Source organism: Diabrotica undecimpunctata, chromosome 10 (assembly GCF_040954645.1).
Source record: "Diabrotica undecimpunctata isolate CICGRU chromosome 10, icDiaUnde3, whole genome shotgun sequence".
Classification (NCBI taxonomy): domain Eukaryota; kingdom Metazoa; phylum Arthropoda; class Insecta; order Coleoptera; family Chrysomelidae; genus Diabrotica; species Diabrotica undecimpunctata.
Window position 1 is genome coordinate 68,826,954 of NC_092812.1, and position 26,300 is coordinate 68,853,253.

Genomic DNA, 26,300 nt, shown 5'->3' on the forward strand with positions numbered 1-26,300 from the left:
ATGGCTTTGGCGAACGTTTGGGTGTTGGTTTGGGGTTGGATGGGAGTGGGTATTGTTTTGGACTTTGATGGTTGGGGCTGGGTTTGAGAGTTTTTAGGGGCTGATGTTGAGGGGGTTTGGGTCGATGTGTTTACTTTTTATAGCCGCAAGGCTTCTTATGATTGGTCTTGTCCGTGTGTAGGTAGGCGGAGGCCTACTAGTCGGTCTGGTGGTCTGATGTATTTTTAAGTTCTTTAATACCATTTTTCATGTTGTTGGAAGCTTTTGAGCATCATCTCTTTGGTTTAGACTGTTGGGATTTTTTTCTATTTCTATTGATTCTCTGATTTCGCGTTTTCTTTTAATTTCAATGTTAGCCAGCATCGTAGTTTGGTTCAGGTTTATTGTATGTCCTGTGTTTAAAACATGTTGGGCAAGGGACGACGTTTTTTTCTCTCCTTTCGATGGCATTTCGATGTTCTTCTCGTCTAACATTGATTCTTTTGTTGGTCTGTCCGATGTAGGATTTATCACAGTCCCCACATAAAATATCGTATACTCCTTAATTTTATAACGATATTTTTGTTTTGGCGTATGGTAAAATGGTTGAGATTTTTCTGTCGGTATTAGATATCGTTTCTATTTTGTGTTTTCTTAGCACTTTCCCTCTTTACTCTGTTGTGCCCTTTACATATAATAGAATGGCTTTTGCAATCAGTTTTTCCTCTTCTGTTGGATATTATATTATATTATATTATATTATATTATATTATATTATATTATATTATATTATATTATATTATATTATATTATATTATATTATATTATATTATATTATATTATATTATATTATATTATATTATATTATATTATATTATATTATATTATATTATATTATTTTATATTATATTATATTATAAATTATTATTATATTATAGTATCACTCTGTAAGAGGTAAGATAATTCACATTTTAAATATATAATGAGCCTAACGTGCTCTCAGACATTAAGAAACGCGGTATACATAAACAACATATCCGATTGCAAAAAAAATTAAATATATCATTTTCTAAACAGCATTTATCAATGACTCAAAATTACATTTATTTTCTGTATCGCTATAAATGTTCTAATCTATTTACGAGTAAGCTATAACTAAAGTTATGATTGTTTTATGACTGAAAATCAATGGCAATAAAAAATAATAGTGAGGAAAATCCAGATTCTTGATTCTAAATAAAAAGTACCAACAATTTTAACGATACTATTACGATTTTAACGATGAATTACAATATTTCTATTTTTACCACCGGGTATTGAATCATCAAATGAAGGTGCAAAATTGATTAAAATGCATTTCGTGTAAATACATGTTGCACAATTCGAGCACTTCCTCCGTGTTTACAAGAAAGATGGGAAATGTTCTTTTCATAGTTTATTATATCCATGTATTACCTCACCAATATACTCTATGGGAGGTTGCTGTTGAGTATTAGGTAAGAACATGTATTATGTGAGTCGTAAAAATAGTATGTAAAATTTTTCTGAAGGACACTCTAATAAAATTCTGAATTTTAAATAAAATTCAAGGTTAAATGTAAAATAAACATGTCATTTTGGTAAATTATATCGATATTTCTCACAAAAATAGGAATACTGAGATGAGTAGGACACCGAGCACGATCATTACAAAACAACCCTTCCCCTTATAATCTAGGAGCCCAGAGGGGGTTAAGTATGCACTTTTATGTCTTTGGTGAGTAGATTCGATTTTTCGAGGCTATTAGACTGAAAATCCGATATCCGAAAATCAGATAATTTGTTATTAATAATTTAATTGTTGAAACAATTGTATCTCATAAACTATTAGAGATATTTAATTTTACCAAAATGAAAATTGTTCATTTCAAAAAAACAAACAAAATGGCGTTTGATAAACTTTGATTCGATTGTTAGAAATGGAGTTATAACAAATTTCGTGAAAAACAATTGCACAATAGGCATACGATGGGGCTTTTTCGAATTATAACTCAGCTTTCATACGTGCAATTAACTTTCAAAGACCCCTTGTTTTAAAGGTAATTGTATAGCTTTAAAAAAATTTTTTTTATCTTCCTTAGTAAGAAAGTTAAAACAATTAAGATTAAAAATTTCACTAAAAAGTTGCGAATTAATTTGTTTATAATAATAAACTTCTGGCTAATGGAGTTAGCTAATGTGGATCTCGCATCGAATAAAAACCAATACAATCAAAACAAATAATAAAATATATTAGTCCAGTCATCAGAGAATTGACCCCTAAAAATCATACGAACAAACTGAATTTTGCAGAGAATATTAATTTTGGGACCCCAAAAAAGATGTAAAAAAGTTTACCACTTTTACCCCCGGGCTCCCTCACTAAAACCCCCTCGCAAGTCGGTAAAAACGTAAAAAATGCGATCTGTACACCACAGAAAAAAATATTTCAAATAAAAAATGTAGCTGGGATAATTTTAAACAAAAATGTTTCCAAGCATTTTTTAGGTAGAATTAACGATTCTCTTAGAAATAACGCTTGAATCGACCGTCGAGTTCAGTTACGGGAGCGAAATCAATAAAATTTGTATTAGCTGGACGGTGAAAATTCGATATCTTTTGATCCATATGTCCTATCGTCAAAAATCAAGATGCGTTTTAAAGGCAAAGAGTGCAGCTTTCGTATGCAGTTTTTGCATACTGTACACACTTCATTCAGTCTTCTTTTTTTGTAGTTTTATTGTAAGGCTCTCCACATCGCACACATTCATCTTCTTCCCATTCTTTTACTGACATACCGTCATCTTGGACTAGATCTGCAGAATCATAGCTTCCTGAGTCTAAATTTTCAAACTGTGTCACATTGCGAGATGGTTCCTTTTTTGGCTTAAGAAACTTTATTTTTTGATTCAATTTTTTTTCTCAGTTGATCTAGTTTCTTTTTCTTTTTTGTTTATTTTTCATTGCTTCCTCAACTGCCTTCCTTTTTACAACACCAATGTTCTGAGCTGAATTTAATACTTTTGAAACAGTCGTCAAACATCTCTTAGCTGTTACTTTCTGCGTGAGAGAAGGTAATATATGTTCTAGAAGTTTAGAAGGAGTTAGATTTGACGGTGCAAGGCTACTAGAAGTACTGGGGATACTAGCAAGATCAAATTGAGGTCTTAATACTGCACAGAAGACAAAAGAATCAATAGTGTCACTTGTTGGCACACTAGTTACAGCATTGATGTGTTGGCCGATAAGTTCTGCATTGGAGGCAACATTATTAACCTCGCCGGTTGATGCACTAGCTAGAGTGTGCGCCAATACTTGGACAATGGGCACTGCATCGGAGGAATCGGGATCTAGGTAGGCGTAGGCTGGTATGGGGACTATGCCACAAGCTTGAAATCCACTCACACCGTTTTGTACACCTGCAGCTTTGGTCCATGCAGAGTTGAGAAGTTTTCCAAACTGCAGACGATTGATCTTTCTGGATGGATTGTTTGTAATGAAATAATTACAAGCACTATAAAAGTAGGACTTAAGTGATTTGAAAAAGGATCGGTCTAAAGGTTGTAGCCAGTGCGAAGTATGGGATGGAATGCTCATCAAAATGATTCCTTCTTGCTCCTTGTACACTAGGACTTCCAAGAAACTGGTGTGTGAAGTGTGACCATCAAGTAAGAGAAGTACTTTCCCGGCTGATTTTCTAGGTTGGAAATGACTTTTTAACCAGTGCAGAAAAAATTCACTAGTGACATAAGAAGATTTTTGTGACATTTTTACAACTGAGTCAGGAGGCATCCCGTCCATGAACTCAACTTTCAAGTTCTTGCCCTTCATTGTGCAGTATGGGGGAAGAGATGTACCTTCAGCGCTAGCATAAACTAGAACAGAAACGGTTTCACCCTTTTCCCCTGACGTAATGGAAGTTACATTTTTGGAACCTTTAATGGCAACAATATTTCCTTACTTGTTGTTCAGTTGAAGCCCGGTTTTGCCCATGTTAAAAATGTGCCTAGGCTTTTCAACCAAATTGTTTTCCAAAATAACACTTTCGAGTAACTTACAGATACACCTTCTGATTTTCTAATAGTAAGAGTAGGATTTCTTAAAAGAAAAGAGTTTAGCCAATCATAACCAGCTTTTCTAGTTTCGTTGTTGAATTTGTGAGGTAGTTTTAGCTCTGCAGCAAGTTCAAACGCCATGCTTCTCACTGAATCCCTGCAAGGAGTAAACTCATGAGCTTATAACTTTTTTATGTTGCCTACAATTTTCTGTTTATTTACTCTTCCTAAAATAGAGGAAGACCCTAAACTGTCCTTCGTAAACTTTTGTTTTTTAATTCTTCTTTTAAGAGTGGTCTTAGGAATTTGATAAGCTTTAGCAGCAGCATTGACACCCATTTCTTTATTTTCCACCGCATTAACCGCTTGTATTAATGCATCTTCCGTCCACCCCTCTTTACTGGTATCCTTTCTTACTAGTTAGTTGGCATTTTTCTGAAACAGAAAAATACCAGCTACTTATTTAGTAATTACACTATAAGTCATTTTAATAAAAGTAACATTTAAAAACGTTGGTACTGATCCATCTCTCCCGTATTGAAATACGTAGTCCATCTCTACCAAAATGTACTGGTCCATCTCTCCCAAAAGTCCGGGTGAGAAGGACCACCTCATAATTCGCATTTTTAACTTAAACATGGCGGCCTTTTTAGGTTAGGTTACTACCTACATGTTTATTGACATCGCTACAAGAATCCTATGTCGATATCACGTAAACTTAAACTGAAAACTAAAACTATGTTACTACGTTAAAAAACTTTTGGACTTACCAAAACAGACAATGACGTTTCTTGACAAATATTAACAACACCACACAACTAACGACATGTCTTCACTGTAACTGAAGTATACTCACAACAAACGATGGTAGCGCTCGAGCGTCACAGTTCGGAAATAATGGACTGGTGCATCTTTCCCGGTGGTCCATCTCTCCCGAACTTACCCTATTAATTTTTTTTTGGCGAACTATTGAAAATTGATTTACACGTGCCCGCATTCGCTGCGAGATGGCTGTGCGTCTCAGAGTGCGTTATTAAAACTTTCATAATTTTGGTTAAAAATTAACATAGAAATATTTACTTAAAAACTTACATTTTTTTGGAGTTGCTCTATAACTTCCATTAGCCAGATCTTATCAAGTTTATAGCGTAATTTCGTTTAAATCTCTTATAAAAATATGATTCGCAACTTTTTAGTGAAATTTTTAATGTTTAATTATTAAAAACTTTTTTATTAATAAAGATAAAGTTATTTTGCAAAGTTTTTTAAAGTTGAAACAATTACTTTTAAAATAAGGGAATTTTAAAATTAATCGCACGTATGAGAGCTGAGTTATACTTGTAAAAGCTCCGTCGAATTCCTATCTTGCAATCGTTTTTCACGAAATTTGTATTAATTCAGGTTCTAGCAATCAAATCAAAGTTAACCAAAAACCGTTTTGTTTTTTCAAAAGGAATAATTTTCGTTTCAATAAAATTAAATGTCTAATAGTTGAGGAGATACAATTATTTAAACAATTAACTTGTTAATCAAAAAATATCTGACGTGATTTCAGCCTGGTACCCTCGAAAAATCAAATCTACACACCAAAAAACATAAAAAAAACGTCAAAGTACCGACAGGACATAAAAGTGAATACTCTAGGAATAATGCTATGGAGGGCGGTACAATAGACACCTGTCCAAAATGCAATTTTTACAGTAGAGACCTTTAAAGTTTATTTATTTTTTCCTAAATCGATTTTTTTGTCTATGGTCTTTAAATGATGCGGATTGTTATTATTTTATGTATGTTTGTGAAACTTTAGTATGTAACCTCGATAAATTTTAATATTTTAGGTATTTTTGTAACTTGTGACTTTTCTACCGATCCAAGTTGTACCGTCACATGACAAGTGACACAAGTCTTGACACAAGTCAAGAAATACACATTTTATTAAAAACTATTCAGAAGCAAAACATTATAAAAATTTGAAATTTATAGGTACTTACATACGTACAGTGAGCCCATTACCATCAGATATTTTTATGGATCATCTAGAGACAAAGATTTCAAAACATCCAATATTTTAAACAGTTTTTATATTAATGGAGATACGTAGACGATGTACTGGTATGTTTCACAGGAACTACCAGGCAACTCGACCAATTTTTATCGTATATTAATTCACTACATAGTCATATTGAATTTACAATAGAAACAGAAGAAAATCAATCCATAAATTTTTTAGATTTAAAAATTATCAGACTTAAAAACAAACATGACTTCTCCATATTTCATAAACCTACCCATACTGACACGACTATACACAATTCATCATCCCATCCCACACAACATAAACTGGCAGCCTATCATAGTATGTTACATAGATTAACAGAAATTCCGATGTCAAAATACAATTTTGAGACATAATTAGATATCATTAAGCAAATAACAGTAAACAATAGATACAACGAACAAACAATTAATAAAATTTTAAATCAAAAACTACAGAAGAAAGCCCTGAAATTAGTATTTCCACCACCAGAGAAAAAACGCATTACCTTCTGTTCGATTACATATACAGGCAAAATATCAACAAAAATAGCCAAACACATAAAAAAGAAAGGAATAACACCAGGCAAATATATTAAAAACAACAAGAGCCAAAATAAAAAGCACTTACACAGTGGTGTATACAACCTTAAATGTGGCGACTGCCCTAAAACTTACATCGGTCAAACTGGTAGAAATTTTAATAGACGAATAGCAGAACATAAAATGGCTTTCAATAATAGAAAAACAGATTCTACATACGCACTTCACGTTCTAGATCATAATCATTCTTTTAATGACCAACTTCAAATTATTCACATTTAAAATGAAGGCCTTAAGCTATCTTTGTTAGAATCTATGGAAATTAACAAATTAAAAAACACAGATATAATTCTGAATGACCAACTTGAGACAAACAGTTCTCTTCTCTTCAACCTATTTCATTATACACTATAAAGTGTAAACGCATGTCAAAAATAGATCACTTCAGAAAGGCACTCTGTCAAAACAGCTGTAGTGATAAGTTTTTATAATAAATTTTGTGGAAATTTTTGAAAACAAAGTTTTCAGTGTTTTATTGTTACATAAAATGAATTTTCATCAAGTAACGGTCGAATCCATCAATTATTAGATATGTTTAATTAATATCTAAAATATTTAGAGCCATCTACCACTTCCGATTATTCCGGAAGTTGACTAAAACCTCCTTATTTTAAATATAACGCTCTGTACATTATCACATAAACATTTTGTGTGAAAAAGTGAAAAAACCCCTAAAAAAAATTCTGGTCCTTCAAGTATGAGGGTTTGATCGACGTACTAGCAACTCGTCATTCGAAAAACGCTTTAAATATGCTAAAAATTTCAATAATTCGCCTCGGAATATGGATGGATTAAAACGACGACGAAAATTGCAATGGAAACGGATATTGAAATGTCTACATGGAACGTACAAGGTATCATCATCATCATCATCATCATCATCACTGGCACTGGCTCGACAACCCTTTTTGGGTCTTGGCCTGTTCCAGGATTCTTCTCCATTCTGATCTGTTTCGTGCTTTTTTTCTCCAGTTTTTTATTTTTAAGGTTGTTATATCATTTTCTATTTGTTCTTAGTATCTCAGCTTCGGTCTTCCTCTTGTTCTTTTTCCTACTGGCATCTGTTTGTATATTTTGTTTGGTATTTCGCCTTCTTCCATTCTTTCTACATGTCCTATCCAACGCAGCCGTCCTATTTTAATGAATGTTATAATATCCGGATCCTGGTATATTTTGTATAGTTCAGAGTTGTATCTTCTTCGCCATATTCCGTTTTCTTTTGTGCCCTTATATATGTGTCGCAAGATTTTTCTTTCGAAGGTGGCTAACAACGTTTCCTCTCCTTTTAGTGAGTGTTCAGGTTTCTGAGCCGTATGTGAGTACCGGTCTTATTAGGGTTTTATATATTTGGCATTTTGTTTTTCTTGCGACATTATCTGATCTTAGTTGCCTAATTAAGCCATGGTAACATTTATTTGCAATAAATATTCGCCTCTTCACTTCCTCCGTAACGTTATTATCAGACGTGACTAGGGATCCCAAGTATATAAAGTTTTTTACCCCCTCTATGTTGTATTCTTCTATTGGTATATTTGTGGCTGCCTTATTTCTGCGTTTTTACTTACCTGCAAATATTTTGTTTTGGTCTGATACAAGGTATCATAAATAAACAAAATAAAGTGTTATCGGAACTTGAAAAAAAAAAGGAAATCAATATCTGTGTACTGACGGAAACGAAGAAGAAAGGTAACTATGTGCAAATGTACAGCGCAAAAGAACTTTTTAATTTCTACTACTTTTATTTGAACCATTTTTCTCTAAAATGTATAAGAAACGTTTCATAGGAAAAAATGATTTTTTCACTGTTTATGATTGATTAAAAAAACAAACTAAAATCAGCTGTACGTCTTCAAAGATTTATCATCAGCTATCCCTTATATATCTTTTAGAACCTTCAAAAATCTATCTAAGATTTTTTCAACTTTTTTTCTTTACTCGCCTAAAGGCAATCAGAGACCCATCAGTTTTAATAATACTCGTATATGTGGCGATTAAAATAATACCAAACATGCAAAGCAAGCATTTATAGAAAAATAAAATAACGTACATACCATATATATTGTAATTTACTATTAAAATATGATTGTTTTAGATTTGTTTATAATTGATTTACAATTTTCGAAAATTTATTTCATGTTCCATTAAATAAACCTAATATTTAATAACAATTTTACCACAATGTAGATGTATAATGTTTATTTCTCTTTCAGGTTAATTACTACTGTATTGCAAAACCTCAGTAAAGAAACTTTCGACGTTAAAGCTCTTCGAGCTTTTAGAGTTCTCCGACCTTTAAGACTTGTCTCTGGTGTACCTAGTAAGTATTTTTTAATTTCTGTTATTAGAAATGGACATTTTTAAAAATAACAAATTATTTAAGATAACAAATTATTTAGTAGTTTACCTTATTACTTCGATTCGTATGAAGAAGGCTTTATTTATGTCATTTCTTTAAGTTTAATATATTTTTCTTTTTATTTTTATGTTGTTGAAAGAGTATCGTGTAAAAATACCTACAAAATATTTATTAGCTACTCCTATCATCTCTTTGGAGTATATTTTATACATTGCATTCCATAGATTGATACCTCTATAGTTTTCGCTTTTTTATTGAGCTCTTTTATTGAATTATATTACTTGTGCCATTTGCCACGTTTCAGGTTATTTAGAATTTGACCAAAACTAATTTATAAGGTGTAGCATTTTTAAGTGTAACATTATTCGATGGATTTGAATGCTTTCTCCTAGTCGACAAAAGCCATATTTGGTGGTAGATTGTGTTCTGTAATCTTTTTGATGAATTTTTTGACTGTTAGAAGGTGGTTACAGGTAATGTATCCATTTCTAGATAAGACCCGGTCTACCGGTTGATAGAATTCGAGTTTCTTTTTAATCTGTTTCTGATAATTTTATCTGTTTCTTTTTAATTTAGTGTATAAATAACTAATTAAGTAACTTATAGATGTAGGATAGCAGGCTTATTGGTCTGTAGTTATTTAATATACATATCCTTTTTTATATTAAGATTATTATTATTGCGTTGTTCCATGTATTCGATCTGTAATACATTTCTCAGATTATTTCTTTTTGGGATTTCTTATTCATTTCTATGACAATTCCGGCCTCGCCTGGCGCTTTACTTCTTTGTTTCGGAAAGTGTCATTTCTCTTTTTGAGTGACGTTCAGTATAAGTTCTGAGCCCAAGTTACTAATTTTTTTATTTGTTTTGACTTCCTTTGTAGCTGCTACAGACACAATAATTGGTATACAATAAATGATTCTAGAAGTGGCTAATACTTTATTGAGGTAAAAAACATTTTACCAAATTAGTAAAATAATATAAAATAGTAAAAAAAAGTCAAAAGAATATATTATGAAAGGCAAACAAAATAAGTTATTTTTCTTTAACATCAACTCTGCCAGGAAATATGCATTTCGTTGCTGTTTCATTTGTTTCACCGATGGGTTCTTCAGAATTGCTAAGATATCAGCGAAAGGAGCATTAAAAACGTCGGTCTCCCCAACTTTAAAATGTTTATGGGTTTCATCCAGTGATTTAAGTCCAATGAGTTCGTATTCGTCAAAAGGTAATTTCTCTTGTATCCTTCCGGCATATACTTAATTTATACATTTTCGTTTACCTGACATAATTGTTACAAGCACATAAGTTCCAACATTTAATTCAGCAAGAGATGGTTTTGTATTCATCTCACCTTCATATGATTGGTTCTCCACAGAATCTTCATTTTCAATTTCATTTTCGCTTTCACTGGTATAGCTTTTTAATTCGCTATCGGAGGAGCTGTCATCCGCCGTTACATGTCGACTTATACTTTTACCGGGTTGGATATTAAGTTTTTTTTTTACTTCGACGTTTAGTAACTTCTATCTCGGACTTCTTATTCATCAAATAGTCTGTAAGGCTCTCGTTAATCAGAGGTTCTACATAATCAACATCATGGTTGATTGGTGCAATTTTACTCAAGACTTTATTTGGATCGAAAGGAACCATGCCACAAGCCTCGAACCCATTCTTCAAAACTCTCTTAATTGCACTTTCTTCACAGTCTCCACGTTTGTGCTCAGTTTTTGCAATTGTCTGATCCATTAATTCCATGCATTTTTTTAATAACGACGGAAATTGATCTTTAGGTACACTAGTAATCTTTCGGTGTCGCAATTTAAATTCCGTCAAAATCTTTCGCCAAGAAACTTTCATGGGTTTAGAAAACGATACATCCCAAGGCTGGCATATGTGTGTTGAATTACTGGGAAGGCACGCAAATTCAATATTGCAATTCATACATGATCTGAAAAGTGAGACGCCAAGTTGTCACCGATCATAACTTTTTTACCTTCCAGCCGTCTTGCGTGTGGTAATAATATGGTCTCAAACCAGTCTCTAAAACAAGTTACCTCCATCCACCCATTTTTTGTTTGGTTATATCTAGCTCCTCTTGCGCAACATCCACTACAACAACAAGGAGAGCCCTGTGGACCCCTTAATGTCCACGCATCCCACATATGTTCTGCTGCGATATATTATATAAGGAGGGAGTAGTGTGCCATCAGCAGCACCGCACATCATTATTGATGTGGCGGCTTTTTGTTGTTCTTAAATTATTGAAATATGATTCTATCGTTTCTTTTGCTGCCCGAGCTCTAGTAATGTTAGATGTAAGTCGTTCAGAGATTTGCTGACTATGCCTCTCTAAAAAATGGGTTACCCAGTCGGTACCAGGACTTACCCCGTTTTTAAATTTAGAAATAATTCTTCCAGTTCTTTCTAAATAACTATTTATTATATAAAGTACCATACGGAATTGTGAATCTTTCTGAAGCGGCTTTAGCAGACAAGTTTCCGTTTACTATTTGAAGCAGAGCATGTTCAAGAGTTTCGTCAGAGAAGTTCTTGTAGCTTCTTGATCCCAACTTTCGTTTATAAACTCGCGGCATTTTGGCTTTTCATATAGATAATGATGAAAACCTGAAATTAAATAACGGATTGAATTTTCATTAAGAAAACTATAAAAAGAAATAAAATATTAAAGTCATCATAAATGTATCAAAGTGACCCCGGAGAAGAAATAATGTAATTTCATAAAGTAGTCACGGAAATAACTTTACGGTTAACGGTTAAATATTTTAAAATATTGACCGTTAAACATAAATTAAGGCAACGTACACAAAATTACCTGAAATTGTATAGTGAGAGCTGTATGTTTAAATTTAGTTACACAATCTAAAATCTTCAAATTAAAACAAAAACTTCAACAGTGCATTTTTTATAAGAGTGTACTTTTGATATTCGAGACAAACGCCTTCCGCTACAGTTAATCAACATGTCGCACCCTCAGTGCAAGACTGCAGTAAGTCAGAATAAGTAAGTTTCGAGATAAAGACGATTTTGTTTATTTTCGTGCTAATATCGGTGAAGTAAGAAACAAGTTTAAAAAAAAAATTAACATTTAATTATGATTTTGTATGCTTTTCAGCCTATATTACATTAACCAAAAATAGAAATTTAAATAAAATAATATTAATGCTAAAAAAAATTAGGAATTTCAAAGTTACAACACTTTTACAACACGGAGAAAATTGTTAATCACTACACATTTAGTATTAGAATTTTAAAGTTACAACACTTTTGCACGGAGAAAATTGTAAAAAGTGTAGAGTAAAGAGAAATTAATCTCCAACAACGATAGGAATAGTACTAAATCTTATATTTAATGGATTCTCAGAAATCACCTGGTAGATAAAGGGAAAGTAATTCCCGGGGTTTGGTATATACGTTAATTAAATTCCAAAAAATCATCGGGTTAGTAAAGAAAGAATAATCCGCAACAGCAATCGGGGTTTAGTATGGTATTAAACTTTACATTTAATAGATTCCAAGAAATCAAATAGCTACCTATAATAAATAGGTACCTAATAAAACGGCTTATCGCTAGCGGCAATTTAATCTTTCTATCTTTGCACATGTTTCTGAGAGCTGCAATTCCTTCGCTTTGTAATAATGACAATGTCATAACAAGGTAGAAAAATTATTTGTAAAACTTTCAATATTTTTATTTAAATTCAAAACAAAAGGACTATAATAAACATATGCAAATCAGGCTACCTTGAGTACAGTGATTAACAAAAGAATTGAAATTCACTACCTTAGTAAAAGTTGGGATTTACCGGGGGACAATATGATAAGACAATCGCCCTGGAAGGTTACATGAAGATTTAATACAATTTGGGATTTAGTTTTTATAGAACAAGTTTTCTGAGAATAGATATTTTTAACCTGTCAGTATTGTTAATACACAAGTTTTAAGATAACTGTTTTTCCTTTCATAAGAAAAAATACTTTTGGGCTGTAAATAATTAGCCTTAATTTATTGTTGTTAATCCAATCTAATAAATAAATGGTCAAACGACATCGCACACATTTTATGGAAAATATAATGTCCCACAAAGTACATAAAACTTACATGAATAGATTGGTCTCATAAATCTTTGTTTATTGTCTCGGCCGTTAATGGATTACGTAGACACGCTGTATATTAAAATTAAACACCACAGATATAGATATTAAAATAACAAATATCTTACTTTTTTCGTGTCTTTCATTGCTTGTTATCGAAACCATTGCAATGTTCCGTGCAAAACTGTTGTAACTCTGTTATATTAGAATTACAACAGTTTTGCACGGAACTTATGTACAAAAACGCAAAATAGTTAAACTGTTGTTGTTGGAATATTTAGCCGGTTAAGCATTTGAAAGTTACTAAAGTTTTACAGGGGATAGATATGCATTTTTACAATCGAATTCCACAATTACTTCATTTTCATAAAATTTTGAGTTACTGCAGTCGCGCTGAGGGTGCGATGTGCACTGAAATAAAGTTCAGACAACCACCATAACGGATGAAACATTTGGGTTGCATACTCTCTTGAAACAAAATATTTATGTTCTAGCAAAGTCACCTCATAGAATGAATGTCACCCCATTCTACGGTACCTCTTTTTTCTTCCTTTTTTCCCAAACACTATTATTATTATTATAAAACAAATTATTATTATAAATGTTAATAAAAAATAAAAAAAAATATCATTATAAAACTAATAACAATTATAAAATTACAGTTAAATAGATCAAACAAAATTGTAAAACAATAAATAATGCGGTTCTAAAATAATGCAATCCTATAAATGAAATATAGAACTATTAAGTTTATTTTTAAAAATGTAATCACTAGTTGCCGATATGGTGTCTTGATTCAAATTAGTCCAGATATTAAATATTCTGTTTGGCAAAGAAGTTCAGCCTGGATCTTGCTGTAGTCTGATCCCTCTTTAATATGCAATGATGGCCTCTTAGTCTTTCGTCTTGATTTAAAGTAAATATGGTGTTTAGTTCTTCGCATTTCTTGTAAATTTTGGCATGTATGATTTTAAGAAAAATCTTAAGTGCCTGACTCATAAGGCTGATAGTTATGAAAACTTTGCACGTTTTCGCAGATCGTTTTTTTTTTGGTAGTGTTACAAATGTTGACAATAACCATTCCTCTGGGATATTACCTGAATCGTATATGGCGTTAAACAGTTCAGTTAACTCCTTCGAGCTCACTTCACTCATCACCTTAATAAGTTCAACGGGTATTTCGTCCGGACCTGTGGCCTTACCATTCTTAGACTGTTTTAAAGCTGCTTTCACCTCGCTTTCCAGTATTGACGACCCTGTCATGCAATTTATTTCTGGAAGATTACCTCGGTAGTCCCAGAAAAGTTCTTCGATGTACATTTTCCAGGTCACCAACTTCTCCTTAACTGTCGGCGGCAGGTTCCCGTCTTTGTTTATGAGGAGGTGTGTGTTTCTCTTCTTATATTGACCAGTGACTTCTCGAATCTTGTTCATATATATCTTGAAACATGTTGAACATCTTGAAACATATTTTATATAAGTTATAAATTTAATTTTCAAAACATACATATTGCGTCCATATTTTATTACACAAAAACCACCAGTAACAACGTAAAATTTAATTTTACAAACTGGCCTGTACGGCTTGATTTCAAATTTTGCCGTGGCGCTCAACGTGTTAAAAGACCACAAAGCGTAAACCATGGCTCACTAACGATACTTGTGAAAGCACTAGGGCATTTTAATAAAATTTAAGATACAAATTACATAGGTAATGAAGTTTGTGTAGATCTTTAAGAGATATTTAGACAGAATAATGGAGAAAGCGATTAAGCTATAGTGCCATGCATCAATTGGTAAATGGAGGTCTATACGAATATTATGTTGTAACGTATAGAGTTCTAAATCATAAAACAAATTGGTAAAAGTTTAAAATCGACAAAATTTCATTAAAAACGTCAAAGCCCCATTCATCAACCGTTGTACTCAGATACAAAATTGTCTGAACGAAATTAAAAAAAAGAAGGTTAATCTATGAAGCATATAAAACATTCAAAGCGGATTATTCCATTACACAGCAAAACTTCTAAGCCTAAAAATTAGTTACAGCAACTAGCTTTATGTAGAGAGTGAAAAAGTGAAGATCAATGCTGTAATGTACGTCAGTGTTAGCTCGTATTAAACCAAAAAGTGCATTCTCTGCTCTCTCGACATTTTTTTCCGAAACTCGGAACATCAGTTTAAAATTTATCTGGGTGAGGAGTCTCCGGTGGCATAAATATAGGTTAAAACGTAGCGATCAAAGTGAATTACTAAAAAATAGCTTCATGATATAGTCTAGGAGCCAGGGGGGTTGAATATTCACTTTTATGTCTCCTAGTTAGGGGAACGACGTGTAATTACGAACACTTAAGCAAAATAATTGTTTATTTGAAATATAAAAATGTTGAAAACTCGGAAACCACTACAGAGTGGCTAACAGTAATACAGCTATTAATTTTTGTTATTGGATAATCAAAAATAAAAATTTTAATAATAAAAAAACTCAATTAAAAATTTTCACGAAATGTTCGATGTTACCCGAAATGTCGGGTAATAATAAACATGAGAAGGGTAATGGCGAACAGTATTACCTATTAACAAAAATCACATTTATAGTTGTCCGGTGTGTCCGAGCCGCTGCATAATTTATGCACCCATCCACCACATATAATGCAACGGAACCAAAGTTCGCTTTTCCCGAACTCACCACAAATTAAACAAGATTCTCCTTCATTACAATCGTCGGTATTAATATCGTCATTGTCATCAGATTCATCATCTTTATATGATGTCGAATCTTCCTCTTCGCTTGAAGATTGTAGTACTTTTCTCTTTGCAGTTTTATTTTTCTTTTTTAAAAATTTTTGTTTTTCAATTTCTTTTTCCATTTTTTGTTTCCTTCTAAGCTCCTTTTGTTCGAGTTCTAATTTCAAAGGCGTTAAGGTTAATATTTCGGATCTTTGTTTTTTTCTTTCACCCTTCTTCGGAATATATATCTTTTGTTTTTCTTTCGGTAAAGGCAAGATATCGCTGAATGAAACATTTTCGGTATTTTCACATATCTGGTTTTCTTTGGAAGGGCCTGGTTGGGGTTCCAGTAAATCTTCTTGAATAGTTTGTGAAAGACCTTCTTGGCTATTATTTTGTTGAGTTTGATTATCGTTTGAACTGTAAAAGTCTTCTTCATTAAATGTATTTCGGTTGAATGGAAAAATTCCGGTCTTCCCAAAACCGTTTGCAGCTTTATCTATGCTTGCAACTCTAGTATACGCCTTTGAGAATAAAGTGCTTATATGGCACATTTCAATTTTCTCATAGGGTTGAGATTTTAAAAACGAATCACATTCAACGTCATATGCTCGCTTCAATGATGAGAAAAAGCTAACGTCTAGTGGTTGCAGACGATGCGAGGTATGTGGAGGTATTGACAGCATAATGATACCATTTTCTTTGCAAAAATTATAAATTGCAATAGAGCAATGACTGGAGTGATTGTCCAGCACCAGTAAAATGGGATCATCTCTTGTAGGTTTATTGGTTTTCGCAAAATGTTGAATCCAAAACAGGAACACTTCTTCGTTCATCCAACCGCTTTTTGAACAGGAGTACAAAGAACCTGGAGGCCCATCCTTTTCTAAAGCAGGATTTCTTCTCAGTCTTGGATAAATGAATAATGAAGGAGTAAAAGATCCGCTGGCACTCATACAACAGCATACCGTCACGTTCTTGCCTCTTTCTCCACTTGTAACGGCTCCAACTTGGTTTTGGCCTCTAGGTCCAATGATCCGATTAGGCCTATTTACGTTTGTAATGCTAGTCTCATCGACATTAAATATTCGAGTAGGTGGAAACTTGTATTCATCGTACAGCTTACCCAAATTGTCATAAAACCTTGAGACTTGATCCTTATTGAAACCTTGAATGCGATTAAGACTTGTTGCTTCAGGTTTACGGAAACTTAACTCAGGATGCCTCGACATGAATCCATATAACCAGTCTTTACCTGCTTCTTGTTTTTCTCTGTTGAAACTATGTTTTAAGTTTAATTTCTCTGCATAGGCGAAGGCCTTTTTTCGCAACTGAATTGGGGTTAATCCATAAAATATTTTAGATAACGTTAGTAAATGACGACTCATTTCTTCTTCCTGTTCATTTGAAAAGAGAGTGTTTGCACCCAGCCTGCCTTTGTAAAAGCCTCTAGAGACTCTGTTTTGTAATGTTGTAACAGGTATATTAAATTGGCGTGCAGCTTCCCTTAGGCCATAAAGTCTTTCTTCAATTGCCTTTAGAGCAGCTTTCATTTGATCATCAGTCCATGAAAATTTGTTGGTACTTCGTTTTCGTCTAAAAGGCATCTGAAAAAGATACAAATTGTTAAATAAGCAAAAGAAAAGTAAAAATGTAAAGAATCTAAGCCAAATTATTAAAAGAGTAAACGCGAACACTTGGCGGGTAATCGCGAACATCTGTTCGTGATTACCCGATTTGGAAATGAATATGAAGAAACGAAACAATCATAATATAAATGCATTTAACTTCTCCGTAATAGGACAATTTTATAGGTTAAATAATAGTAAGTTAACCCTTAATAAGACATGGGATATAAGGACAATTAATTTGTTTGTTTATATACTTTTGGTATCTAAAGGAGGTAAATAAAACATATTTTTGTTGAAATATAAAATAATTTGAAAAAGTAATAAAAAAATAGTGGTGGGAACTATTTTCCCGTTGTTCTTTAAAAAAATTTTGTAGGTGGGAAATTAATTACCCTTATACAGTTTGTGAAACAATTTATTAATTCAAAAATACAAAAATGCATATATGGGTGACAAAACTAATTTAGGTCTCAACTACAGCAGTGTGGAATGATTTAAAACATTGTTTTGGGCATAAAGCTACTTGACAATAACTACATATAATGTTCGTTCGTTTTTCTTCTTTTTTTGTTGAGCAAAATCTGCATCTTGTATAATTTTTTTGAACATCTGGTAAATGTGGTCCTACATTTCTCAGCCGAATTTCGTCTGGAACACCAAAGTTGCCCGTTTTTTTTATTTTTAAATATCACAGGTCGAGATGCCTTTACTGTAAAGTCACCTATGAGAGCTCTTCCAAGGCGAAGCCTAAAATCCTTGTGAGAAGTATTTTTTTGATCATGAATTCTTGTGTACATAATATATGCATTAATTACACTTGCATCTAAAAGAAAGAAAAACAATCTCATCCACGATTTTCTAGACTTCCTGCTTATGGGATATGATGCCCTAAAGTGGTCAAAGTGATCAACTCCTCCCATGTTTAGTGTATAATCTGCAATAACTTTTGGGCACATTATATCTTTCTTTGTGCCATCTCTTTGTGTACGTTTTATCATGGTTACTTTATGTGGTTGATTAGCAGTTGTAATAACCGTGACTTCTTTGGTATCCAACCACTTTATTGCTGTTATAGGGCCACTGCTCAAACAATAGAATTCATTCTTTCGAAGTTTTTCATTTTTGGTTTGCTTTTTCCTCATAAAATCGGGCAAACCTTTGCGATTAGGTCTAACTGTACCTATAGCATACAGCTGTTTAGCATATAAATCTTCCAACAGTTTGCAACTCGTAAAAAAGTTATCAAAAACAACCAAAGATTTGTGTGGTATATCTTGGCATAATTTAGTTACAACCTTGTATCCCAAGCCATCATTTTCAATGCCTTCAGTTTTTCCAGTATAGAAAATAAACTGGTACAGATACCCAGTAATAGCATCACACTTTGCCCAAATTTTATAACCACGCTTAATCGGCTTCTTGGGCATATACTGTTTGATAGAACTACGTCCTTTAAATTTCACCATACATTCATCAATAGAAAATCGACTTCCAGGTTTGGCTTGTTCTTTGAAAACTTCATTTAGTCTATCTATAAATGGTCTTATCTTATACAGTATATCAAAGTTAGGTGAAGTGAGTTAGGTGAGTTTTTGAACCTGGTTATTGTAAAAGCTTTGGAGATAACAGGATTATTATAAAAAGGATCACTTGACCAATATAAATCTTTGTCTGGTACAGGGTGCAGTCCCATTAAAATAAAAACACCTAGCAATGCCCCTATTTCTTCTTGGCTAGTGTTTTTGTAATTTTTGCTGTCTTTTTGTACAGCATATAAATTCGTTTGAGCAACAATTTGTTCTATTAGATCACAAGGGAAGAAATTCTCAAAATAAAATATTGGTTGACTTTTATGGGTGAATTGAACATTTGACTGTAACACAGGCTCAAATTTTGGTATTTCTGGAACATCTGTTTCAGAGGTCCATTGTCCAGTAAAATTAGTTAGCGTAACCACTGGACTCTGTTCTACCAAAACACTTTGATTTTCTTGTGGGTCATTCTCAGATGTTCTTTCAGTTGTGGAATTTACATCAACGGTTGTAGAAGGAACAATTTCATCAGATTCACCAAGCAATTGCCCAATTCTGCTATCAATAACATCTCCATCGGACTTACCGCAAACAGAAGTAGATGGGGATGGTATAAAAATGTCATCATCATCATCAGTGTCGAGATCAACATCAGACCAATCTTCTTCTAAGGCAGCAAGGAGTTCACGTTCTGATAATCCCCTTCTTGAATTCATAATCCTAAAATATAACAGAAATTTTAATGTTTCTGATGCACGACTTTTGCGTTTTTTTTTATGGAATTGGATAAGGGGAATAATTTTCCCACCAACTTCAAAGACAAAAATAACTATCTTTTCATAAATTTGTATAACAAATTACAATGTATTTAGCTTGACCAAACAATATATATATATATATATATATATATATATATATATATATATATATATATATATATATATATATATATATATATCAATAATACAATAACTTTGTAATTACCAGAATTTTTGGAGCCGATTCACCAAATAATTTGCAAAATTGTAACAAAAATCAACTTTTAGCGGCAAGAAATATCATAACCTATGAAAATCTAGTTGTTGATTGTCAACTAAAAATCAGATCCATGGAATAACTGTCAGAATAGTTGGTGTATTTATCCATGAAATAAATACGTAATATCACAAAATTCAACATTCTGTGTATTGACAGCGACAATCGAAATTTGGCGGCAAAGTAAAGTGGGAAATATGTTCCCGTTATCTTATTAAGGGTTAACTAACTCTAACAATTTAAATGAAACCATCAAGTGTTTAGGTACATACCTTATTTTCTGAATTGCTAAAATTGTAGTGCAAGCTCCAAAAACAAATAAATCGCTGTAAAAAATGCCACAAATACGGGGCAACTGTGTATCTATGCCACCACGTGCAGACTAGTAGGAAGCACGAAAAGAAGTTTACAACGGAATGATACAGATGACGTACGCATGTATTCTGTGATGTTCGCAATCACCCGCTGTTCGCTATTACCCGTCGTTCCCCTACTTTGACGTTTTTTATGGTTTTTTGGTGCGTAGATTCAATTTTCGAGGGTACCAGGCAGAAAACCCGTCAAATAATTTGTTAATCAGAATATAATTGTTTAACTGACTGTATCTGCCAAACTATTAGAGATATTAAATGTTAGCAAAATGAAAATTGTTCCTTTTGAAAAAGTAAAAGTAAAAAGTAAAGTTTGGTTAACTTTGATCTGATTGTTAAAACCGGAGTTATAACAAATTTCGTTAAAACAATTGCAAAATGGGCATTAGATTAAGTTTTTCCAAGTATAACTCAGCTTTCATTCGTGCGATTGACCTTCAAAACCCCCTCATTTTAAAGGTAATTGTTTCAGCTTAAAAAAAACTCACTTTATCTTTACTAGTTAATTCTGCTAAATTAGTAACAAAATTAATAAATCTTTTTAGATTTTATCTTTATTAATAAGCTCTTAAGTAATGTTTTAACCTTTCTGTAGACGCAGTTTAATTTTGTGTATCACTAGTCGCTACACCGGTCATACAAATAGTCCTCTGGATGCATTTTGTTTAAACTTCAATAAAATAATCTATTTTTTATAGTTTTTTCAACATTATTTATTAATATTAATATATTTTGTTTATATAAAATGTTTATTTACGTAGCACAAAAAATAGTCCACAATTTTGTACTAGTTTGATTTATTCTATTTTTTACTAAACAAATTACAATTAATTTAAAATTACAACATAACATATCAGTCTTCAACAACTATCTTAAACAAAAATAAAACATTATTTCACTAAGACTTATCATAAAAAATATAAGAGATAGCAAAAAACATAATAAAATTAAGCCGGAATATTGTTACAGTCATTGTTAATTGGATTTACATGTTCCAAACAAAGATACTTTTTACAAACCAAACAAAAATATTTCGTTTTTCGATTTTTTTTCATCCACAGTCACCACACCTCCCAATTGCTCCCGAAGTTCTTTCAACTGGCACATCTTCATCCGAATGACAGATCTATTTTAGTCGAATCCTTGTCTTAGGTATATAGACATTTTGGCTTTGATTGTTCTGGTGGTTGTACATGAGGCTAAATGCTAAATTTTTCAAAACTTTCTCGTCGGGTCTTTGTGGAATTTGGAATGTTAAATTTGGGAATTGTAAATAACAAAGGAATTTGTGGGCATATCTACGGTAGCAACACCACGTTTTGTGATGTTATATGCTAATATGATTTGTGGAATATTGTGGAATATAACAGAACGTTTTTATTTTTTTGTTTTATATAATATTAGTGTTCCGCTTGAACCAAACCCAAATGTACTAGAGCCAATAGGTCATTCTTGATTGTAAGAGAAATTTGCAGGACTTTTTCTTCTATTTATTTTTATTGTTCCCAAGAGAGCTTATACCAAGACCAATACTGGTGTACCAATTGTCGGTGGTACATTCTCATACATTTCTCTTAGATCTGTAGAGATGTTGACAGGCCCGTTCTGACACTACCTTGGTACTAGTGTCTAGATATATTTTTTATACCGTATCTATTGGGTTTGCTTGGTATGTACTGGCGAAACGAGCACCGTTCTCTAAAAGTCTCCAACTTCTGGTCCACGGTCCACACTGAGAGAAATATTTATTATGATTTTCGTTCCACTTGGTAATAAGATCTCTTATTGGCTCTAATTTATCCAAACTAACTCTATCATGCCTTCTATTAATATCATCAGTTCGCATCTACCTGAATAAATTTCTGAATCTCGTGATGTTCATTGTCCGTCGGAAAATCGCTATTCCAATGCCGTCCGCTTTCCACAAGTCTGTTGTATTAAGGTGACTTGCCTTTCTTACACCTGCAAGATATAAGAGACCTAAAAGGGCACGAATTTCATCAATGTTTGTTGTGTATATATCTCCATCGCGACTGAACTTCTGCTTTTTTGCTTTTTGTATTGATCCCATCAACAATTATTTATAACATATTAGTATCAAATAGATTGTTCCAGATATCGAAAATATCGGTTTTCTATTCGACACATTGTTTTGAACCCGGAAGCTGCAGAACAATATTTTCACTTCGAGTTCTGACGTTAATTGAGGCAATATGTTTAGCCCATTTTGTTTTATTATCTTTGCCCAAAAAATATGGACTAATGGAAAAATCTGTCTCATCATCTAATTCCTCATTTTCCTGTTCCGTATTGCTTCCTTCCAAGTTTTCTCCTACATGATCTTCTTCTCCCGATTCCTCTTCATCATCATACTCATCGCCCGTCGAAACTTCCTCAAAAAGTGCTAACAATTTTTTTTGCTCTTTTTCATAATCCATAATATCTGAAAAATAAAGTTTTATTATAAAACAATTACTTACAAGTCACAAAATTCTATTACTTCTCTAGACGCACACGGTCCACTGCATCGGTTTTACAAATTACAAACTTACAGTTCGAGCATCAACACTGCTGAGTGGTACACAACACATTCAGTTTTGATCGAATTACGGCTTTATATAAATTTATTAGAGTTGAAAAATCTGCTGCCTAGTTTTTATGTGATACATATTTCATAATGTTTAATCTAGTTTGGCAGGATAGTCCTAGCCAGTGAATGTGACTTGTCCAGCTTAATTTTGAGTCCACTTTCATCCCTAGGAAGTTTATTTCTTTTGGATGTTCTATAGGAGAATTTTATAAAAATAGGTTTGGGAGATGTTGTGGCTATGATTTTCATGAAAAATGTATAGCTTTCGGAGTCTAATATTGTTAGACCACGATTCTATCGACTTAAGAGCTGCAGCAATATAATTATAAGCATATATGTTTTTATTTCTTCCTTAAATGACCAGATCATCAGAGTATAAAAAAGTTTTAATTGTGCCATTGCAGTACAACACAACATTGTTAATAGCAATTCAAAATAGTGCTACGCCTAGATTCGAGCCCTGTGGAATTCCATTCCATAAGACAAATGGTCAAAGAATATGGCTAAATATTCTTGATTGCATATAAATGCTTCGTGAATTTCTGATTCCAATGATATTAAGTTATATGTTAATCTATTTTTTCTAAATCCACTTTGTTTGTATATAATAAGATGTTTATGTTCAATATACCTCACAAGTCGATTGACAATGACCTTTTCTAGCAACGTACACATTGCATTTGTAAGAGAGATTGTTCTATAGGATCTGCTTCAAATTTAGGTTTACCAGGTTTGTATATTGGATTAAAAACTTGCGTTCCCTTCAGTTAAGCAGATTGCTCTAATGCAACCAAAAATTCACAAACACAGCAATAATGTTATTTCAAATATTTTGATTTTGGTTCTCTCGACTAATCCGCTACTTGGATTTGTTTTCATATAGCGTTTTGAATATACATAAACTTTTCAATAAAAACTTATTCTGTTTAACGTCCGAAAAGTTTCACTACTTTATTCCATATTCAGTATTTATACCATTACCTGGTAATCACCGCATAAACTAAGTGGGATTTGTTATGTCCATTAAAAGTTTGAACAACTCATTAGCATTTACACTAAAAGACTAGCTTTCGCGAATCTACTGACTGGTGTATAATCCAATGACTTTGAAATACAAGTAAAATATCCCAAGGACGCAAAAGGTCACCTTTTAATCAAAAAGGCAAACAAATAACAATATATTTGCATTATGAAAAGGAAATGCTACATCAAGTGTATTTTACGAATTTATGGCATTTTGGATTAAGGACGAAAACTTTGACTTAAACGGTCCCCTGGGCTGAGAAAGTTTGTAGCGAAAAAGCTGAAAAAAAAGTAGATAATAAAAAGCTTTTCGTTCACCAATACTTAACGAAGGCTACGTTGCTCAAGTCAGGATACAGAGAATAGAAAAATAAAGATTAAAGGCAAATAGGTAAATGATAGATAATAATTAGATAACAAAATATAACAGTTTGACAAAGAAAAATAAGAAACAGGGAATACAGCTAAACTGCAAAACAAAATGGGCACCAATGAGTTTTAACTTGAAACTCATAAAGGAACTTTAGATTAAATACATTAAACAGACATTTCTCTCAATAATACCAGAAAAACATACGTCAGAAAACACATCAAAGAATTATCAACAAAAATTGACATATTTACCCAAGTTTTAAACATTTTCAATAAGGTTTTTTAAAAGATTTATATCCTCTATACAAAATTAAAATAATAAATCTTGAAAAATTGTTTATTAAGGGGGTATGTTCACGCTGCAGTAAAAATAGGTGGCATTCAAATAAACTAACGTTTAACAATTGTTTGAGTAGATGGCAGCACGTACATCATATTCTAATATTTTAATTTTCTCGAAATTTATTTCTCTGAACAGCGACATAGTTGCCAGCGATGCCAACTACTGGAACTCAATATCGGTACAGTTCGCTCTCAATCGGCAGTATTCTTCAATGTAAGTTGATTTTCGTTTCTATTGGTTCGATCGTGACGTACGAGGGCTCGTTGGAACGGGGAGGAGACGGGAAATACGTTGAGACAAAAAACAAAGATGGCGGCATTGCCAAATGGGCGCTAGAACGTATCTTCGTTGCTAGTGGTCTGATTTTGACGTATGAGGTGTCAAATGAAAGCGTTGGTGACACACACACACAGAAGCCAACTGCTGCTTGGCTTCTGTCAAAGTTTAATATTAACTGTCAATTCTTCTTTTTTTCGTACAGTGCCTAAGAGAACGTGACAGATGACGCAGGACGTGAAATGTCACGTGAAATAACGTGAATAACGTGACATTCGACGCAGGACGTGACAGTTATGTGACAGTCCACACAGAACGTGAAATGACGTAACATTCGACGCAGGACGTGACATTTATGTGTCAGTCAACGCAAGATGTCGCTTGACATACATAGAGTAATGAAATTTAAATAAAACAACAACATAAACAATGTATTTTTTTTATTAAAAGAACTACCACTAAGAAGGAACACAGCAACCTTTATTCGTTTATAGTTACAATTTTGTTTAAAAAAGTTTTTAATTGTTTTAATAGACCGTCTTCAGGGCAGGGTATCCCAAAAAGTTCCCAGCTGAAACAACTTTACGTGTGTATTCGCTGTACTTATAATAGGTATTGTTCTGAAAAAAGTAAATAAACCCATCCGTGTAGAGGAATGCTGATGTTATTTTATCTGGTATTCCGGGGAAGAGATAATTTATTGGTCCACGGTTTAAGACATCTCCAGCTTCATTAAATTCAGTATAAGAACTATCATTGTACAATAAATACGTTTGGCCGCTGTTTGTTTGAAATAAGGCATTTATTTTGGTTCTCGCAGGTGTAGAAGGAAACATAAAACGTTTTGAATTTTTAAAATTGTATCAACAAGATGTAACAAGTTTTGGTGATGATGACAAAAAGTCAATGAGCATTCTATATGAGCAAAAAGCAGCTCCCTCTTACATACCAACAACAACATCAGTTACGCACGCGCAAACAACAATTTCGCAAAACAGGAGCTATGTGCCGAAAACACCTACAATAAAACACAGGACCTATTTACCAGCAACACCTGCAATAAAAAACATATGTCTAATTCAGTATCCCGATTTTATGTTTCTAGCTACATCTCCACAGTTTCCAAATTATCGAATGTACGTTGGATAAATCTCGGCATAAATCAGATAGTAAAAAAAGGGTCGGGAGTGCGTAGCGGCAAACAGTGGATGCCAGTCGGACTCTATAAATATA

The 26,300-nt window shown here is 32.8% G+C and overlaps 1 protein-coding gene across 12 annotated transcripts in view; it reads left to right on the top strand.

Annotated features, from left to right (window-relative positions):
• The window catches only part of Ca-alpha1D (Ca[2+]-channel protein alpha[[1]] subunit D), a 960,824-nt gene that overhangs the window by 602,923 nt on the left and 331,601 nt on the right, over positions 1–26,300 (top strand). For all 12 annotated transcript variants that reach the window (XM_072546534.1, XM_072546531.1, XM_072546539.1 and 9 more), the window contains exon 5: positions 8,900–9,006. In XM_072546534.1, coding sequence (XP_072402635.1) covers positions 8,900–9,006 — 107 coding nt within the window. The remainder of the gene's footprint in view (positions 1–8,899; positions 9,007–26,300) is intronic.